This window comes from Monoraphidium neglectum (assembly GCF_000611645.1).
Source record: "Monoraphidium neglectum strain SAG 48.87 unplaced genomic scaffold scaffold00463, whole genome shotgun sequence".
Classification (NCBI taxonomy): Eukaryota; Viridiplantae; Chlorophyta; class Chlorophyceae; order Sphaeropleales; family Selenastraceae; genus Monoraphidium; species Monoraphidium neglectum.
This window is the reverse complement of record NW_014013165.1, coordinates 11,281-26,882: the sequence shown is the minus strand read 5'-3', so window position 1 is coordinate 26,882 and position 15,602 is coordinate 11,281. Positions and strand designations below refer to the sequence as shown.

General features: G+C 62.4%; 3 protein-coding genes across 3 annotated transcripts in view; all 3 read right to left on the bottom strand.

The window, feature by feature from the left end:
- Positions 1 to 85: 85 nt before the first annotated feature.
- On the bottom strand, positions 86 to 1,895 carry MNEG_3625 (hypothetical protein; the record flags this gene model as incomplete). The annotated part of the gene is made up of 2 exons (XM_014047902.1): positions 86 to 143; positions 253 to 1,895. 2 exons carry the CDS (start codon positions 1,893 to 1,895, stop codon positions 86 to 88), a joined length of 1,701 nt encoding a protein of 566 aa, XP_013903356.1.
- Positions 1,896 to 8,057: 6,162 nt separating this feature from the next.
- On the bottom strand, positions 8,058 to 9,546 carry MNEG_3624 (hypothetical protein; the record flags this gene model as incomplete). Its single annotated transcript, XM_014047901.1, has 4 exons — positions 8,058 to 8,111; positions 8,242 to 8,254; positions 8,546 to 8,915; positions 9,192 to 9,546. The coding sequence occupies 4 exons, from the start codon at positions 9,544 to 9,546 to the stop codon at positions 8,058 to 8,060; spliced, it is 792 nt and encodes a 263-aa protein (XP_013903355.1).
- A 2,288-nt stretch (positions 9,547 to 11,834) lies between these two features.
- The window catches only part of MNEG_3623 (hypothetical protein), a gene marked incomplete at both ends in the record, with an annotated part of 6,638 nt that continues 2,870 nt past the window's right edge, over positions 11,835 to 15,602 (bottom strand). Inside the window, 10 exons of the mRNA XM_014047900.1 lie at positions 11,835 to 11,978; positions 12,196 to 12,320; positions 12,523 to 12,677; positions 12,964 to 13,033; positions 13,306 to 13,546; positions 13,747 to 13,881; positions 14,078 to 14,222; positions 14,466 to 14,610; positions 14,843 to 15,142; positions 15,303 to 15,430. Coding sequence (XP_013903354.1) covers positions 11,835 to 11,978; positions 12,196 to 12,320; positions 12,523 to 12,677; positions 12,964 to 13,033; positions 13,306 to 13,546; positions 13,747 to 13,881; positions 14,078 to 14,222; positions 14,466 to 14,610; positions 14,843 to 15,142; positions 15,303 to 15,430 — 1,588 coding nt within the window. The remainder of the gene's footprint in view (positions 11,979 to 12,195; positions 12,321 to 12,522; positions 12,678 to 12,963; positions 13,034 to 13,305; positions 13,547 to 13,746; positions 13,882 to 14,077; positions 14,223 to 14,465; positions 14,611 to 14,842; positions 15,143 to 15,302; positions 15,431 to 15,602) is intronic.

Below are 15,602 nucleotides of genomic sequence, written 5' to 3'. Positions count from 1 at the left end.
GCTGACGGCCGCCTCCCCCTGTCCTGCCCAATCACGCCAACGTTGCGCGCAGGCTCAAACCCGGCGCCCTGCGCGCCTCCCGCCCCTAGCCCAAACGCGCCGCCGCCGCCGCCGCTGGGCATGCCGCCCAGGCCCATATGTTTCTGCGCCATGAGATGCGCCGCCTGCGCGCCGGCCGCTTTGGCGGCGCCCGCCTGTGCCTGCGCCTGTGCCTGCGCCTGAGCCTGTGCTATAAGCGCCTTTTGCAGGTACATGTTATTCGCTGCAGCATGCGCCGCGGCAGCCTGCTGCTGCTGCTGCTGCTGCTGCTGCTGCTGCTGCTGCTGCTGCTGCAGCTGCTGCTGCTGTTGCTGCTGCTGCGCCGCCGCCGCTGCGGCGACCTGCGAGTTGCGCAGCGCGGCCAGGAGCGCGGCGTGGCTGAGCCCCTGCTGGCCGCCCCCCACATTGATGCCCGCAGCCGCGAGCGCCGCGTGCTGCTGCGCTACAATCTTGGCATGCTGCTGCTCGCGCTGCAGGGCCGCGGCCGCCGCGGCCTGGCTGTCGCGCAGCTGCTGCACTGCACGCTCCCTTTCCCGCGCCACCGCCTGCTGGCGCGCCAGGTTTTGCAGCAGCGCGGCGTTGGACTGCTGCTGCTGCAGGCCCTGAAACTGCATGCTCGCGCCCCCCTGGAGCGACAGCGGGTCGGCGGCGGCGCCAAACGCCTGCTGCAGCGCCTGGCTGGTGGGGAGGCCCTTGAGCAGCTGCTGCTGGAGCAGCTGCTGCTGGAACTGCTGAAGCTGCTGCTGCTGCTGCAGGCCAGCCATGAGCCCGTTGGCAGCAAACAGCTGCGCCTGGCGTTGCTGCACCATGTTCGCCGCCAGCGTCGGGTTGGCGGCAGCGGCGGCGGCCGCAATGTTGTTCTGCAGCAGCTGGCCGTTTGGGGGCAGCAGGCCTGCGATGGCAGCAGCGCCGCCGATGGAGCTGGCTTGCGCGTTGCGATTGAGGATGAACATTTGTTGTGCAGACAGGTTGCTGCTGAGTCCCGCCAGCCCTGCAGCCTTGAGCTGTTGCTGTAGTTCTTGCTGCTGCAAGATCTGCTGCTGCTGCTGCTGCTGCTGCTGCTGCTGCTGCTGCTGCTGCTGCTGCTGTTGCTGCTGCTGCTGCTGCTGTTGCTGCTGCTGTGAGAGCTGCTGCTGCAGCTGCTGCTGTTGGCGCTGCTGGTTTTGGCGCTGCTGCTGCTGCTGCGCCAGTTGGTGCTGCAGCTGCTGCTGCGCGAGCTGCTGTTGCAGCTGCTGCTGTTGACGCTGCGTCTGTTGCTGCTGGAGCTGCTGCTGCAGCTGTTGCTGTTGAAGCTGCTGGAGCTGCTGTTGCTGCAGACGGTGCTGCTGCAACTGCTGCATCTGCATTGCAGTAAGCCCACTGGTATTCAGACCAGCATTGTTCAAAATCTGCTGCGTAGTCTGCTGCTGCTGCTGTGCCTGTGCCTGCTGCTGCTGCTGCTGCTGCTGTTGCTGCTGCTGCTGTTGCTGCTGCTGCTGTTGCTGCTGCTGCTGCGCCTGGTGGTGTGCCTGCTGCAGCTGAGCTAGCTGCAGCTGAGCTAGCTGCTGCGGGACCTGCTGCTGCTGCTGCTGCTGCTGCAGCTGCTGCAAGCTGTTGCTACTGCCCTGCAAGCCTTGCAGCCCGCTCTCAAAACCGCCAGCGCCGCCAAAGCCGCCCAGCCCCCCGCCCAGACCGCCGCCACCCAAGCTGCCCACGCTGCCAGTCCCGCTGCCGCTCGGGCCGCCACTGAGGAAGCCGCTGCCCTGCAGCGACGGCACACGCGGCAGGCTGTTTCCGTCACCGCTCAGCCCCGGCGTCCGGGCCTTGGGCAGGGTCAGTGGGTTGAAGGAGTCCAAAGGCAGCGAGCCATGATGCATGGTCAACCCTTGACCAAGGCTGGGGTTCTGTGGCAGCGGCACGCCCTGGCCCGCCGACTGCTGCTGCTGCGGCAATGGTCCTGTCACGAGGCCTTGACCTAGCTGCTGGTACTGCTGTGGTGGCGTCTGGCCCGATTGCAGCTGCTGCTGCTGCTGCTGCTGCTGCTGCTGAGCCGAGATGTGGCCTTGCCCGGCAGCCGGGCTGTTTGGGTTCATCAACTCGCCCTCAACCGTCACTTACAATGCACCGTCAGCGTTGCAAGAAACGTACAGCCCAGCTGCCAGGACGCAGTCAGCGTCACGCTCCCATGTGCAGGGGAAGGTGTTGTGCCAGCACAAACAGTGCTGTGGGCTGGAGCGCGCCACGCGGGGCAGTTGCTGCTCTTGCGTTCGCCGATTATTCTGCGTAGATATAAGGCGATAGTGTCTATCTCGGCGGCGGCAACCGCAGGGCGTCAATCAGGGAGATCACTTCGGAGATCGCGAGCCTGCGGCCTCACGCAGGCGAAGCAGCACACGCGCGTCAGAAGCTCACCACTTTGATACTTCTTCACCTATTCAGCACTAGTGGGTGCCGCTGGCGGCAGTCCGCTGCACAAACAACAGCAAGCTTCAACACAAGGCCTCAACCGGAGAGCGTAGAGGTCAGCGGTGTTCAGCATACAAAGGGTGAGATGCATGTATAAGTCGGACTCGAGCGCAACAAATGGCAGCGGAGCCACCAGCACCCCGAGAGGAAACACGGTACTCATGGTGACTGCACACAATATGACCTCAGCATGTGCTCGGATGAGCAAACAAACATGTCAAATAATTTCTCCTTCTGTGACTTTCGGATCATTTGCGGGTGCTCCGGCGTTCGCTCGCACGCACATGTGTTGACCCTGCTGACGTCAAGTTTGGATGTCAGAGGCACACGGTGGACGGCTGCTTCGCTAGTGGGGTGCCTGTGCCGCCTGGAATACATCAGTGCATCTACGCAACTGGATGGTCACCAGCAGAGAAAGCGATGCGGCCAGCGGTACACAACATGCTCCCCAGGAGAGGTGCCTCATGGAGGCTGCACCAGCCAGGTCGAGTGAACGCCACACGCCATGCACCACGCCTCACATCATTTCCAGTCAAACCTGGTGTGTGGCCGTGGCCTATCAACGACGGCATGAGCTCTTCTGTCGCAAGCTTGCTTCGGCCACTCTGCACAGTTTTCTCAACAGGACCAGCCTCCACTGGCGCCCCTCTGTCGTTGCTCAGCAAGCGGGGCGCAAGCACCTTGGATGCGGAACTCATGCGAGCGGCTTATGGAATGGGTGGTGCCTGCGGGCACCTCTTGCACGCGTGCTTTCCTGGCCATGAACTGGACCTGCTTGTGCATGCGTTGTGAGTTGCAACGAAAATACAGCAACAGCGGGTGTGCAGTTGAGCCTATCTGCGGCTGTGACACATCTCGCATTGCACATACGTTTCACCCCTGCAAGGCGTGTGTCTCCTGGACAAAAGGACCCATGACACTCCACAATCAAAGTCACCATGAAGGCTGCAAAACAACTTGAGACACTGTACTAACGCGCAGTACCCAGCCCCATCATCAGGGCGAGCAGTTCCTCGGTCTCAGACCCGGCACTGCCCGTGCGGTCAAGTGTGCGGCCCGGCGGCGCAGGTTCAGGCAGCTCCTGCGTGCCCCAGTCGCCCCGCACGGCCCCGGCGGGTCCGGCCCCAACGGGCGGAGCCGCCGCCGTCACGGGGCCGCCCCCACCGGCACCTGCCCCCGCCCCCGGTGTTGCCTCTGTCGCCGCTGGAGCGCCGCCCATTGCCCACCCGCCGGCCCTGCTGCCCTCGTCGCAGCCAACCTTCCCTGCCGGGCTGCACGGACCCGACTTGTCGTCCTCGCCAGACGACTGCCCCTCCAGGCTGGCAAACAGCGCCAGCAGCCTCTGTGTCTTCTCGTCCTGCGGTGCGCGCACACCGCCTCTGCCCTGGCCAGCCGCCCCAGAGCCGGTCGTGCAGCTGCTGGCGTGCCCGGCGAATCCCTCAAGGTTGGCAAACACAGTATGCAGTTCAGGGGCCGACGAGGTACTGGCGACATCAGATGCAGCACGCATTGCGCCTGACGTTGTGCCTGTGCTGCCGCCGCCACCGCCGCCGCCATCGTTGGCCATGTTGGCCCCGTTGAGACGCGTCTGACGGGAACCTTGAGAAACCAAGCCGACGTTGTCACCGCCGCCCGTGACAGCTGCAAAGCGATTTTCGCCAACCAGGTGGGCCGGGTCTGAGGCCAGTGTGAGGCTGGGCCACTCAGTGGTGCCAGGAGAAGCGCTGCTGCTCGCGCTCCACCTGGTGCTTGGATCATGGCCCGTCAACTGCCCTGTGCGGACTGGCCTGGCTGCCGGAGCGGCTGCCGCGACGGAGCCCGCCCCGGCTGAGGCGGGGCGCGTCACCCGTGCCTTGCTGGCGAGCCAGGGGTTCGGCGCTGCTGCTGGCAGGTGCGGTGAGGTCCCACTGCACCCGCCTCCTGGCAACTGCGGCCAGGCGCCAGGAGCGCTGCCGTCGACAGGGTTGGCTGCTTGCAACGGCGGCGGCGGAGGCAGCGGCGGCGGCGGCGCCGTTTGGGGAGCAGCCCCGAAGGCAGGGGAGGAAGGGCCTCTTGGGGGCGAATCCACCACTGTCAGGACGGCGCTGCCGCCAGGAGTGACGATGACACGCGCAAAGTGCGCGTTGGAGGGACACAGCAGCTCTGATATAAGGCTGTCAGCCAGTGCGTGGGCATGTGAGGGCGTTGAGCGTCAAGAGGTTGATTGGAAAGTGGGGCGGCTGCAAGAGTCAGGGGCATGATGAAAGGGCGCACAGGCCAACAGAGGTAGTCGGTGCCGACGGCTATGCATTATCAAAGCAAAGAGGCTGTCAACGCTCCCCACCGTGGCGAGCGCTGCCAAATTTGGGGAAAAAGCCGGCAGCACGGTGCCCCAATGTGCACGTATGCGCAGCCGATCAAAAGCGTATCTGTTCAAAATCACTGCCCCACCCCACCTGACAGCCTTCTGCACCTTGGCCTGCGATGCGCGATACGTGCGGCGAGAGCAGAGGCACTAATCACCACTGAGGCAGGGGTGCACAGCGCAGGCGCACCTTGCGTCTAGAGCCGCTGCGCTGACACCGGATATGCACCCTCCTCTGTCAGAGCTGCCGGCCGTGTCGCAGTCTGCAGCTGCCCAGCAGCCACCAGCGCACAGCTTACGCTGGTGTCGGCTGTAATCAAAGCATGCAGCTCTGGGTCAGTTGGGTCTGGTCGCCTGATCAAGCGAGGCGTGCGAGGGAGGCAAGGCGTGGCACTTGGAACATGCTTCTTTGAACGTCCGTCACATGAAAGGCGGGCAGCACAGCTGAGACATGCACCAGCCTGGTCCACCAATCTCACAGCTGGTTACCCATGCGCCAAGCACACCCTGGTGCCTGTCAACACGCGTGTTTGTGGCGTGCCCCTCACAAGTGCGATGCTGTCAAGCTGCTCAGCGTCGTAGAGAGCCGACCTTCCCCCGCACCTGCTGTCAAGGTATCCTCCCGCATCGCACGTGACGATCTGGGCACCAGACGCCGACTTCAGCTGCCTGACGGTGGCACCCCCGGGGCCGATCAGCAGCCCAGTGAAATTGAATGCACCGCGACCCAAGGGCAGAGCAGGGAAGTCGTGATAGGGATCATACGGTGGCCTGCAGCCGGCATGCACGGGCAATGAGGGGCCGAAGATTGGGCGCGAGGGGGCGCAAGTGCCAGGAGGACCCAGGTTTGCGTTCATTGTGCTGCAGCCACGGCTTGCAGACGAGAATGTGACCGGCTGCAGCAGTGTCAGGAAGGGGGGCTCAACGGCGCTGCTGGCGGGAGTGGGAGGCCTCGTGGGTGTGCACAGAGAGCAGAGCTTGCGTGGACGTCACTGACCGGGGGAAGTAGAGCTTGAACGTGACGCGGTCCTGAAAGGAGGAGGGAGGCATCCCTGTGCCGGAACCAGTATCCTTATACAGTCTCTGCGCAGCACGCGTAACGGGGATTGAGCCCCCATCAGAGCGGCCCGTGGAACGGCTGTCGCCGCTGCACTCCTGGTCCCCACAGCCTCCTGACGGGCAGCTGCTTCACCTCTGGTGGTCCGCGCGCTCCTATGTGCATGGCCCCAGGGCTTAATTCAGGGCCTCCAGGATCCACAGTGCGGGAGCTGATGGCTTCACAGTTTGGGAGTATGCATCATGATCAGTGGCACGCACAGCGTCTCTAGGCGCTTATGCGCAAGGAAGCATGCAGCAGCAACCGCTTCCACAAAGCATTGTGCAATGACACTCACAATTTTTGCTGTTCTACTGCCTGAATTGTACTTCTGTTGCATCCTGTCGCTAATCTTCCGTGATCTGACACGGATGCTCCATGCTGTTCTGTGACCGGATACAAGTAGGCCAGCGCTCTAAACATTTGCTGCTAGCACTCCCAGTACAAACGAAGTGTGGCCACCGCAAGATTTGGTGCTCAACCCTGTGCACTGCCGAGGCCAGCAGGACCCCGCACTCTGCTGTGAACGCGCCACATGCGGCCCCCAGGACATGCCACGCACTTCTCTTGCGCAGAAAATGTAGGCAGCTTGCACAACATGGCAGGGTACCCTTCGTGCACCAGCTGGATGCACAGCTTGAGCTGCGATAGGGTCGGGGCGCAAGGCCTCAGCAACCCACACCCTCATGCGTCTGATGCCGGTCTGCATGCCCCTCCCTTTGAGAAATCTCTCCTTGCCTCACGAAGGCGCACAGCCTCAGCAAGAGCTCCCTGCTCAAAGACACCCGCGCGCGCCAAACGCAGTCGTGTGCGCACCCTTGGCTTGCGCACAACCTCTGTCGAGCTCAGTCCAAGGAGCAGCCCGGGCCGCCGCACATAACAAGGTGCCCAAACGCCCCGGTACGAGTAAGTTTGACAAGTCATAACTTGTGCGAATGCAGCCCCGCAATGTGAAGGAGAGATCCATTCAAAAGCGTACAGGTCAGCTTTGCGCCCAATGCTGAACAGACCCATGACTAATGTAATTGGCTGAGAATGCGCCTTGCGTATGTGTCTGTGTATCCGATCACGCAGCTGCGTGTTTCCCAAAGGAATATCTTAATTGCATCGCAAATGCTCCGGTATTTGTCCACAAGAGCGCATCTTCTGACTGGAGGCTTCATTCTCAGGCAACCATTCGTTGCGCCAGAAAGACAATCACGGTCTAAATGATGTCATGGTGCGTGCGTATGAGCGTGCGTGCGTGCGTGTTTGTGTGTGTGAGATAGAGAGAGAGAGAGAGAGAGACAGAGAGAGACAGAGAGAGAGAGAGAGAGAGAGACAGAGAGAGAGAGAGTTCGTATGTGTGTGCGTCCGTCAACGTGGGTGCATGCACTCACGCGCACCTGAGAGGGTGTGTGAACGCGCCTCCTGCGCACCATTCTCCAGTAGTCATTCAGTTACTCATGTGTTTCCACTCTGGCAGGGCTGGGGCCAGGTAGGGCCATCATGCGCGTGGGCCTGGAGGCCTGCCAAGCGCACGGCCGGCTGAGGGTGGCGGTGGGCACCAAGGATGATGACAATGCAGTAGCTGTGCCACACAATATGTGCGCACAAAGAATGTGTGCGTACGACGGCCCGTGCGCGGCGGCTTTGACTTGGCGCGCGCCTAGCGCACCTGGCCGAGGGAGAGGGGCGTATAGACGGCAGCTTCGGTTCCAGGAGTTGGTTTCAAGCAGCAGGGCGGGATGGCCAACTGTGCCATCCAAAAAAAAGCGGTTGTATTGTGGTGCACAATAGTTGCTGGCCCGTCTGGTCAACAGACAAACCCACCAACAGTAAAGCAGCCAATCCACCATGTGCATGAGTGGAAACGGCGATAATGCGCAACTTTGCACGTACACGTATAGGAGAGCGCACTGCACACCCATTCCCAAGACTGGAATTCGTGGCTGCTTGCTCGTATCAGCTGATGATGTGCTAAAAGGGGACGGAGGCATGCGGATACCGTCACCACCCACGCTCAGCGCCAGCGCTTTAAATGAGCCTGTTGTTGGCTCCCGCAGCGCGCTATCCATGGAACATCGCTCTTTATACTTGATCAGTGCCACGCATGCCCGCTTTGGCGCCCCTGCCAGCAGCCGCGACGGCTCTCTACGACGGCGGCTTGCACGCCTGCTTGTGTCCGCCCTGCTTCCAGTCTTGCGCCTGCAGAAATGCACAGGTTGGAGGCGTAAATCGACAGTGGTGCAGAGCCCAGAACGTCCAACTGACCACAGATAACGGCGGCACCTCGCAATTTGACACGTTCAATCTCGGCTGAGGCGGCCCTGCGCACCTGACACTCGCGGCTGCAGAGAGCCGAGGAGAGGTGCGGTGGCATGAAGGGGGTAGGGGGGCAGCTGGTCAAAGGGGTGCGGGGGCTCGCGGCTGGGGGATTGCAGGGTGCAACACAAAGCCAGTTTCAATTGCACGCTGAACAGCCCGCCGCCAGGTTGAGAGTGGGCCTCGCGATGCATCCGATGCTGCGCGCTTGGACAACCACAAGGCCCTACGAGCGGCTCCGCCAACCCGCACTTTCAAGGCGCTACGCTGGCCCCCTGGAACCCCAGGCGTGGGGCGCGGCCGCGGCCCGCGCGCACCCGCAGTAGGAGACGGCTTGGCAGCGCGAGCACCTCTTCAGCTCCACCGCCAGCCGCCCGCAGCCGTCGCAGATCCCGCCGCTGCTGCCCTCCGGCAAGCCCCACACCCCCGCGCCGCGCGCCGCGGGCAGCTCCGCCGCACCGCGCGGCGCGGCGCGCGCCGCGGCATGCACGGCGCTGCGCCACTGCCTGACCTCGTCCTGAGTCGCGGCGTAGCAGGCCGCCGACCACGGCTTGCTCAGGCGGTACTCCGCCTCCGCCTCAGCAAGCAGCGCCTCGACGCGAGCGCGGGGGTATGTGCGCGCGCCGCACATGCCCGTGATCAGCGCGGAGGCCTGGTTGACCGCAGCCTGGCCTGCCCAGTAGTGCGCTGCGGGGGTGGTGGGCAGTGTTGGCCCGAGTGCGGGTCTCGTGCGAGTCGGTTTGGGAAGAGGCAGCGGGCGCGTTGGTGGGGCCGTGGCCACGAGCGAGTGAGGCAGTTAGGATGCTGGGAGCCTGAGTCCTGGCGGGGCCGAAGCCTGCCCGCGCTGGCGTCTTGCCGCGCTGAAGCCTGGGGCGGGTGGGCTCTTGCGGCCCGCCCGTGCGGCCCCCCAGGCAGAGTCCAAGTCGCAGCCGGATCTCAAAGGCGCACGCATGAGCCCCTCACCGTTCTGCTGCTTCGCGGCGTCCCCCGCGGCGCGAAAAATACGCATGGCGGCGCCCCAGTCGCCAGCCGCCACCTCCACCTCCGCCTGCAGCAGCAGGTAGCGCGGCCACCGCGGCGCGAGGGCCACCAGCGCCGCCGCCGCCTCGCGACCGCCCCGCAGCACACCCGGCGGCGGCGGGCGCCCCGGGGCGGGGCCGGTGGCCTCGACCGCGGCGAGTGCCGCCTTGACCACTCTGTACAGCCCAGCCCGGCGCAGGGTCGCCGCGTCGATCGTGTGCGCGCTGCCGGCTGCGGTGAGTCGCGCTGGGAGCGAGTCTGAAGGGTCCGCATCGAGCAGCGCCTGCAGGCGCGCCATCGCGGCCCGTTTCGCCTGGAAGCTCTGCAGCGGCGAAAGCAACGGGCTGCTCCCGGACAGCTCTGCGCCCAAGCGTATAGGGTCCCAAACCGGGTCCGGCGGCAGCGAATGCAGCTGCAGGTTGCAGGGGGCAGATGGGTCAGGGGGATGCGAGCCATTCAGCGTGACGAGTGCGCAGAGTTGTCTTACAGGCCCTTGACAGCTGGTTGTCAGGGCACCTGGCATCGATCCTCGGTAGACGTTGCGCCTCAATAGATTTGCAGAGAATCCTGCCTTGCTGCACAGCAACGCCCGCGCCATGGTATCCGCCGGCTAACCGCTGCTCGACACTTGAAGGCGCTGCCATGCCATTGTGCATACAGTACGTCGCTGAGAGTGCACCAAACGCCCCCAGTGCATGTCAGGTGACAGTTTATATACGGTTGCATGAGGGTGCAATGAAAACTGTTCGCATGTGGCGCACGCGCCTGCACCCACACGTCTGCTGGCATTCGTATGCGCACCGCATCGATTAGCACCCTATCCGCCACTGGCTCGATCCCAAGCGACACCAGCGGGTGCTTCGACAGCGCGAGAACGAACAGCGTCGCCAACTGTTGCCCGATGGGGCAGGGGTCCGGGGGGGTGGGCGAAGAGATCAGTGTCAGGCGTGAGCCGGCCGGGGACTGGTCTTGTGGGCTACCTCCCGGCCTCTGGTGGCATGGGCCAGCCAGCGTGCACCCGCAATCTGGCTGTCAACAGGCGCCGAGGCGGCTCTGATGCACCTTGACAACCCAAAACCAACCAACCCCTGGATTGCGTGGCGCGCGGGGGGCACTTGGCAGCAGCCCGCGCGGCGCTGCCGGGTCACAGTGGGGCGTCCTTGCCTGCAGCTTCATGCCAGGAGAGAGCCGCTGGCGTGGCCGCCCGTCGTCGTCCAGTGCAGTGCGGTGCAGCGCCACGATGAGGTCTGCATATTCCACATACACCTGCATGTCCGCAGACCCAGCGTTTGGGCCGACGCGCTCCTGCAGCTGTGCGCGGCAGCGGGCGACCCGGTCCTCCACCAGGCCGTCAAGACGCCAGGGCGCCATTGTCGATCTCGTGTCTGGCGGGCCTGTATCAGCGCCCTCAATAGTACCAAATTGATGTCAGACCACCAGGGTGATCTCAAGACTCTCGGTATCAGTGACTTGGTGACCCAGCCCACGACTGTCGCGGAAACGAACAAAATGCCGAGCCTTCACGGCTTGGCTGCTCACACCGCTGTCAGAGTGTAGTGTCACCCGGGCATGAAATCTGCCGTGCGTGGCCCGGCAGCCTCGGTCAGTGCACCTAGCCTAGTGGGCGCATGCAATTCGAAAAAATTTCAGGTATCAAAAACCAAAGCGATGTTTCAACTCTGTTCATTTGTCCATCTGGCATGGTCAACAGGTCAAGAATTCTCACAACAAAATGTGATGGCGCCACCGCACGTCTGACAGCCGTCACTGCTGCTTGCAATGCTGACACCGCATTCGTGACAGGGGTTGCTGCACACATGCCACAGCTAGTGGGTCCCTGAGGCTAGTATCTGAAGCCACGACACCTTTGAGAAATCGCTTCCCTGTAGCAGCCCTCTCCATCGATGATGCCCTCTCCGGGCAGATTGGGCACCCAAATTCTACATCAGTGATTGCTTGTTACAGGGCCTGCTGCCGGATGTGCGTGAGGACCTTTTGAGCATGACACCATCAGTATGTGTGAACTCTCATGCATGGTACATTTGGGCGGGAGCAACATAACAAGCAGAACAAACAGGTGAATATTAGCAGCCAATAAGGAGCGCAAAGACGCGGCAACTGCTAATTGCCAATTGCCAGGTTTGAACAAGTATCTGTGTGGTATGTATTCTTTGGTGGGACCGGGATGGCGAGTGCAGCTTGGCGTCGGGATGCATCGTTGTGTGCGGCGCTATGCATCCTCGTGGGAGTGTGAGATATTGCGACCATGCTTGGGCCTATTCACCTTCATCATCAACGGGCAAGCAACCCTCCCACATACATGGCCCTGGGGACTGTATCCCCGGCGCGATAATCAGGCAAAATTGTTTTGCAAGGTGCAACAAGTATGAGAGGCGGCAGTTGCCTGTCAGGCCTGAGCAGGGAACACCCAAAACCCAGCAATACATTCGCCGTTCCGAGTTAGAGGCACCAGTTTGACTGCTTAACGCGGTGCTCAAAAACCCCCGCCGCACGCCGTCGAGTGCATGTGCTTGAAACATGCTCAAAGGCCCTGGGAGGGCGCACGCTGATTTTCGCGCCCCCCCACTAGTCGCAGGACCCGCATGAGTTGACAGGGGCGATCTGGCCGTTGGCGCGGACGCACAGAGCCGGCGGCGTGGCCGCGTGTTTTGTCATGCCGCCTACAAAGCCTGAAGACAGGGGTGTCCATGAGCCGATGCCGTTGTGGACCTGACAGGACAACAAGGACCAGAGGCGATTTTGGGTGGCAGTGCAACAAGGCGTGTGCCCCAAACCGACGACTTGCACAGTGCGTGCACATGCCAAGTGCGCAAGTTTACGTTCAACGCAGGGTGCGCAGCAACACGCGCGCGCTGGTGTGTAATTGGCAGCATATTTGCACGTTTGCACGCTTGCACGCAAAGCAGACGCCACTGCACGTGCTCACCATGATGCTGGTTTGTCCAGCAGGGTAGGTGAACGAGAAGGTCAGCAGGTAGTCTCCTCCAGGGAGGGCCTGGGCGACTGCATTGCTGAAGAACGTCGAGACTGTCCAATCGGTCTGGATATAGGCTGTGGGCCGAAGGGGGGAGCAAGGGGTCGCGGGCACGACGAGGGACAAGGCAGACAGAAGTTGGATTGCGGCCGTTGAAGTAGGGCTATCAGCACAGCAGAGCAGCAGGCACAGCTGCTGATGATGATTGGCACGTCGCAATTGACGATCATCAGTGCAGGCATGCAGCTGCTAAGCCCCCTTCTTGAACACGAAGCTCACTCAGGATCTTCCTGGCCGCGGCCTGGGGCGTCGCGCCGGGGCCGCCGCTGGGCGCGAGGATCACCGCGTTGGCGTTGCCATTTGAGTTGGCCATTATTGTCGGCGAATCGGAGTTGTGGTGCCACCCTAGCCACACCGAGGATGCAGTCGTCATCCTGGCAAAGCGTGGTTGGGGGTGGCAGAGCAAAGTGACGCCATGTACGGCAAAAAGCAGACATGCACCTTGTATGTGAGGTGCGCAAAGATGTGGGTCAAGTGGCTGGGATGAACATGGCTCCGTGATTGGATGCGCGTTGCCACAGCACCGCCACCGACATTCGCGCTCAAGCCCAGGCTTCAACAGCTGCCTGCAGTGCCAGGCTGGGCTTGGACAATTATCGGCCATTTGAAGCAAGGAAAGCAGATGCCCTTTGGATTGTGGGGCGTCCCCAGTCGACCCACTTGAGCGCCACGTCCACAGAGCTGCCAGAGGTCTTGTAGTAGTGAGTCACCGGCACATTGCCGTTGGGGCCTGGAGCGGGGGTTTAGCAAGGCGCAGCAGAACGGAGCGAACGAAGGCAAGGGGCAGAGGGGTTCAGCATGGAGTGGGGATTGGGAGGGGTGACGTTGTGAGCCAGCCGCCTGGACGGCGTACATCACCAGCTATGTGCGCCCTCGACAGGCGGAAGCCGCTGCATGCACATCAGCAGCTAGGGGGTTGAGTGGCGCCATCATCAAGCCGCCTCCCTGTCCGAGGGCCCATCGCTAGGGGACGTCAATGGGCCTCTGATCTGCCCCGCTCACCCGGTACTGTAAAGTCTGCGCAGTATGTATAATTGACGCCATTGACAGTGCAGCCGCCAGCAGCCTTCGGGAAGGGCGCGGTCTGAGCGCCGCCGCCGCCTGCCGGCTTGGTGACGGTGCGGGCGTTGGCCACGCGGTCAGTTGAGATGGTGGGGTCCAGATCAGTGGACGTGTAGGAGATCTTGAAGCTGGGGATGAGCCAGTGGCGCTTGAGGCTGCCAGTGCTTGGGTCAGAGTCGCCCTACAGGGGTGCAGCATGTGGGTGCAGTGTTGGTGGTGCCCAGGGCCGCTCATGAGGGCCTGGAGGGCTGCCAACACGCGCACGTGTGGATGAAGGCCAGCCATCCGGTGTCACTGCAACTGCGAGGAGATGATCGTGCTGAATGTCACGGCGTTCACGCCAAGAGCACATGCAAGGGAAGGGACGGAGGCGACCCTTACCAATGCAACCATCAAGGGTATCTTGTTGCCCCAGGTCTTGAGGGCATCAATTCCCACCAGGAACTCTGCGCGCTGCACCAGGGAGCCGCCTGCCATATGGGCCTTGACAGTGTTTGCCTTGTCAAAAAAAGTACCCTGTTGGTCGGTTGGGAGCGTTGCAGTATAAAAAGGGCTGGGGACGGTGACTCGCCACATGATTGGAAACTTACTCAGCATCGGGGTCAGACAGGGCGGTGGGCGGCACTGGCAGCCGGCCGGAAAGGCAAGCAGAGCGCCCACCACTGGCCTCAACAGGCATAGCGGCCTGTCAGATGTGAGTTGGCGCACGCACCTCCTTTGTGGACGTGAAGCACGACAAATCGTGGCAATTCCCGCCCGGTTGGCCGAGCTGCTGGTCCAGGATCGAGGCGGTGCTAAAGTCCACCTGCTTTGAGATAACCACGCTGGCGCCCGTCATCAAAAAGGCCTTTGAGGTGCTGTGGGGAGGGACGCGGTAACGGTGACAACAGGTCGGGTGGGGTGGGTTCTTGGGGGTGAGGGTGACGCGTGCAGGCGCAGGGCGTGCGAGGCACCGCGGGTACCTACCTGTCGCGGCATCTACGCAAAAGACCCCTGCTAGCGCCGAACACGCACACGCACAAGCTTCCATATCATTTTCTTGCACGCCCTGTCATGCTGGTCATCTGCCTCCTGCGACTTGGTGCAACAAGCAAACCTACGTGGATGGCAGGCCGTGCGCCAGCCAGCTGGTGCCCATGACGCTGTCAAAGTCATCGAAGATGACAGCTGACGAGAAGCGGATCTTGGAGGCGTCACCGGGGACGCTTTTGAAAGTCCAGGCCACGGTCGCAAACATGCCGCGGCCTACAGTATTGAGGAACGGCGGTGAGTGAGGAGTGGGCGGTGCGTGTGGGGTGCCTTGCGGGCGAGCACACTGTGCCGATGGACATGTCAGGCTTGGGGCCGGCACAGGGTGAGTGAGGGCGACAGGGGCTTACCAAGCCCAAGGCCATGCCAACCCATTGTGCTGCCAAGCATCTTGGAGCCGACACAAGGTGCCGCTGAGCGAGGGCGCCGGACGAGTCCTACAACCCACCATTTGAGAAGTCGACCCTGGCGCATTTGCTGTACAAAATTGGCGGCGTGGAGCCGTCGTCCGAAGTCCGCACGCTGCACGATGTGACGGCCTTGGCCGCCGGCATCTTGGCATTGGATGCCCGCACGGGCCCCGTCCCGCGGGAGTAGCCGCCGCAGCGGCCCACCCCGTAATCGGCGCTGCCGCCGCTGAAGGCGCGGGAGACGCCCGAGCAGTAAACGACACGCCAGACTTTGTTGGCGTTGTCGTCGCTGATTAGAATGGAGCCGTCTGGCAGCTGCTCAACATCCACGGGGCGGCCTGGAGTGGAGGGATTAAACTGCGGTGTGCATCGTACTGTTGGAGTGGTGGTGATGGGGATGCAATCTCCACACGAGCAGGTGTACGCACATGGAGCTGCAGTAAATGATAGCTGCAAGCGCAGCAAGGGCAGCAGCGACTTTTGCGGCGCCTCACTTACCGTTCCATGTGCCATTCGACTTTATGGCGGGGCCCGTGCCCAGCCCTGTGTCGTACGGCAGAAAACCTGTCACGAAGGGTGAGTACTCGCTGACCGTGTCCTTCGCCGAGAGCTTCAAGGTCATCACCCTGGAAGAGCGGCACCACAGAGCGTGCATGCAGTCGCATGCGTGTGTGTGTTTGCGCATGTGTGCATGTGTGCGCGTGTCGGTGTGTGTGTGTATGCGTGTGTGTGTGTGTGTGTGTGTGTGTGTGTGTGTGTGTGTGTGTGTGTGTGTGTGTGTGTGTGTGTGTGTGTGTG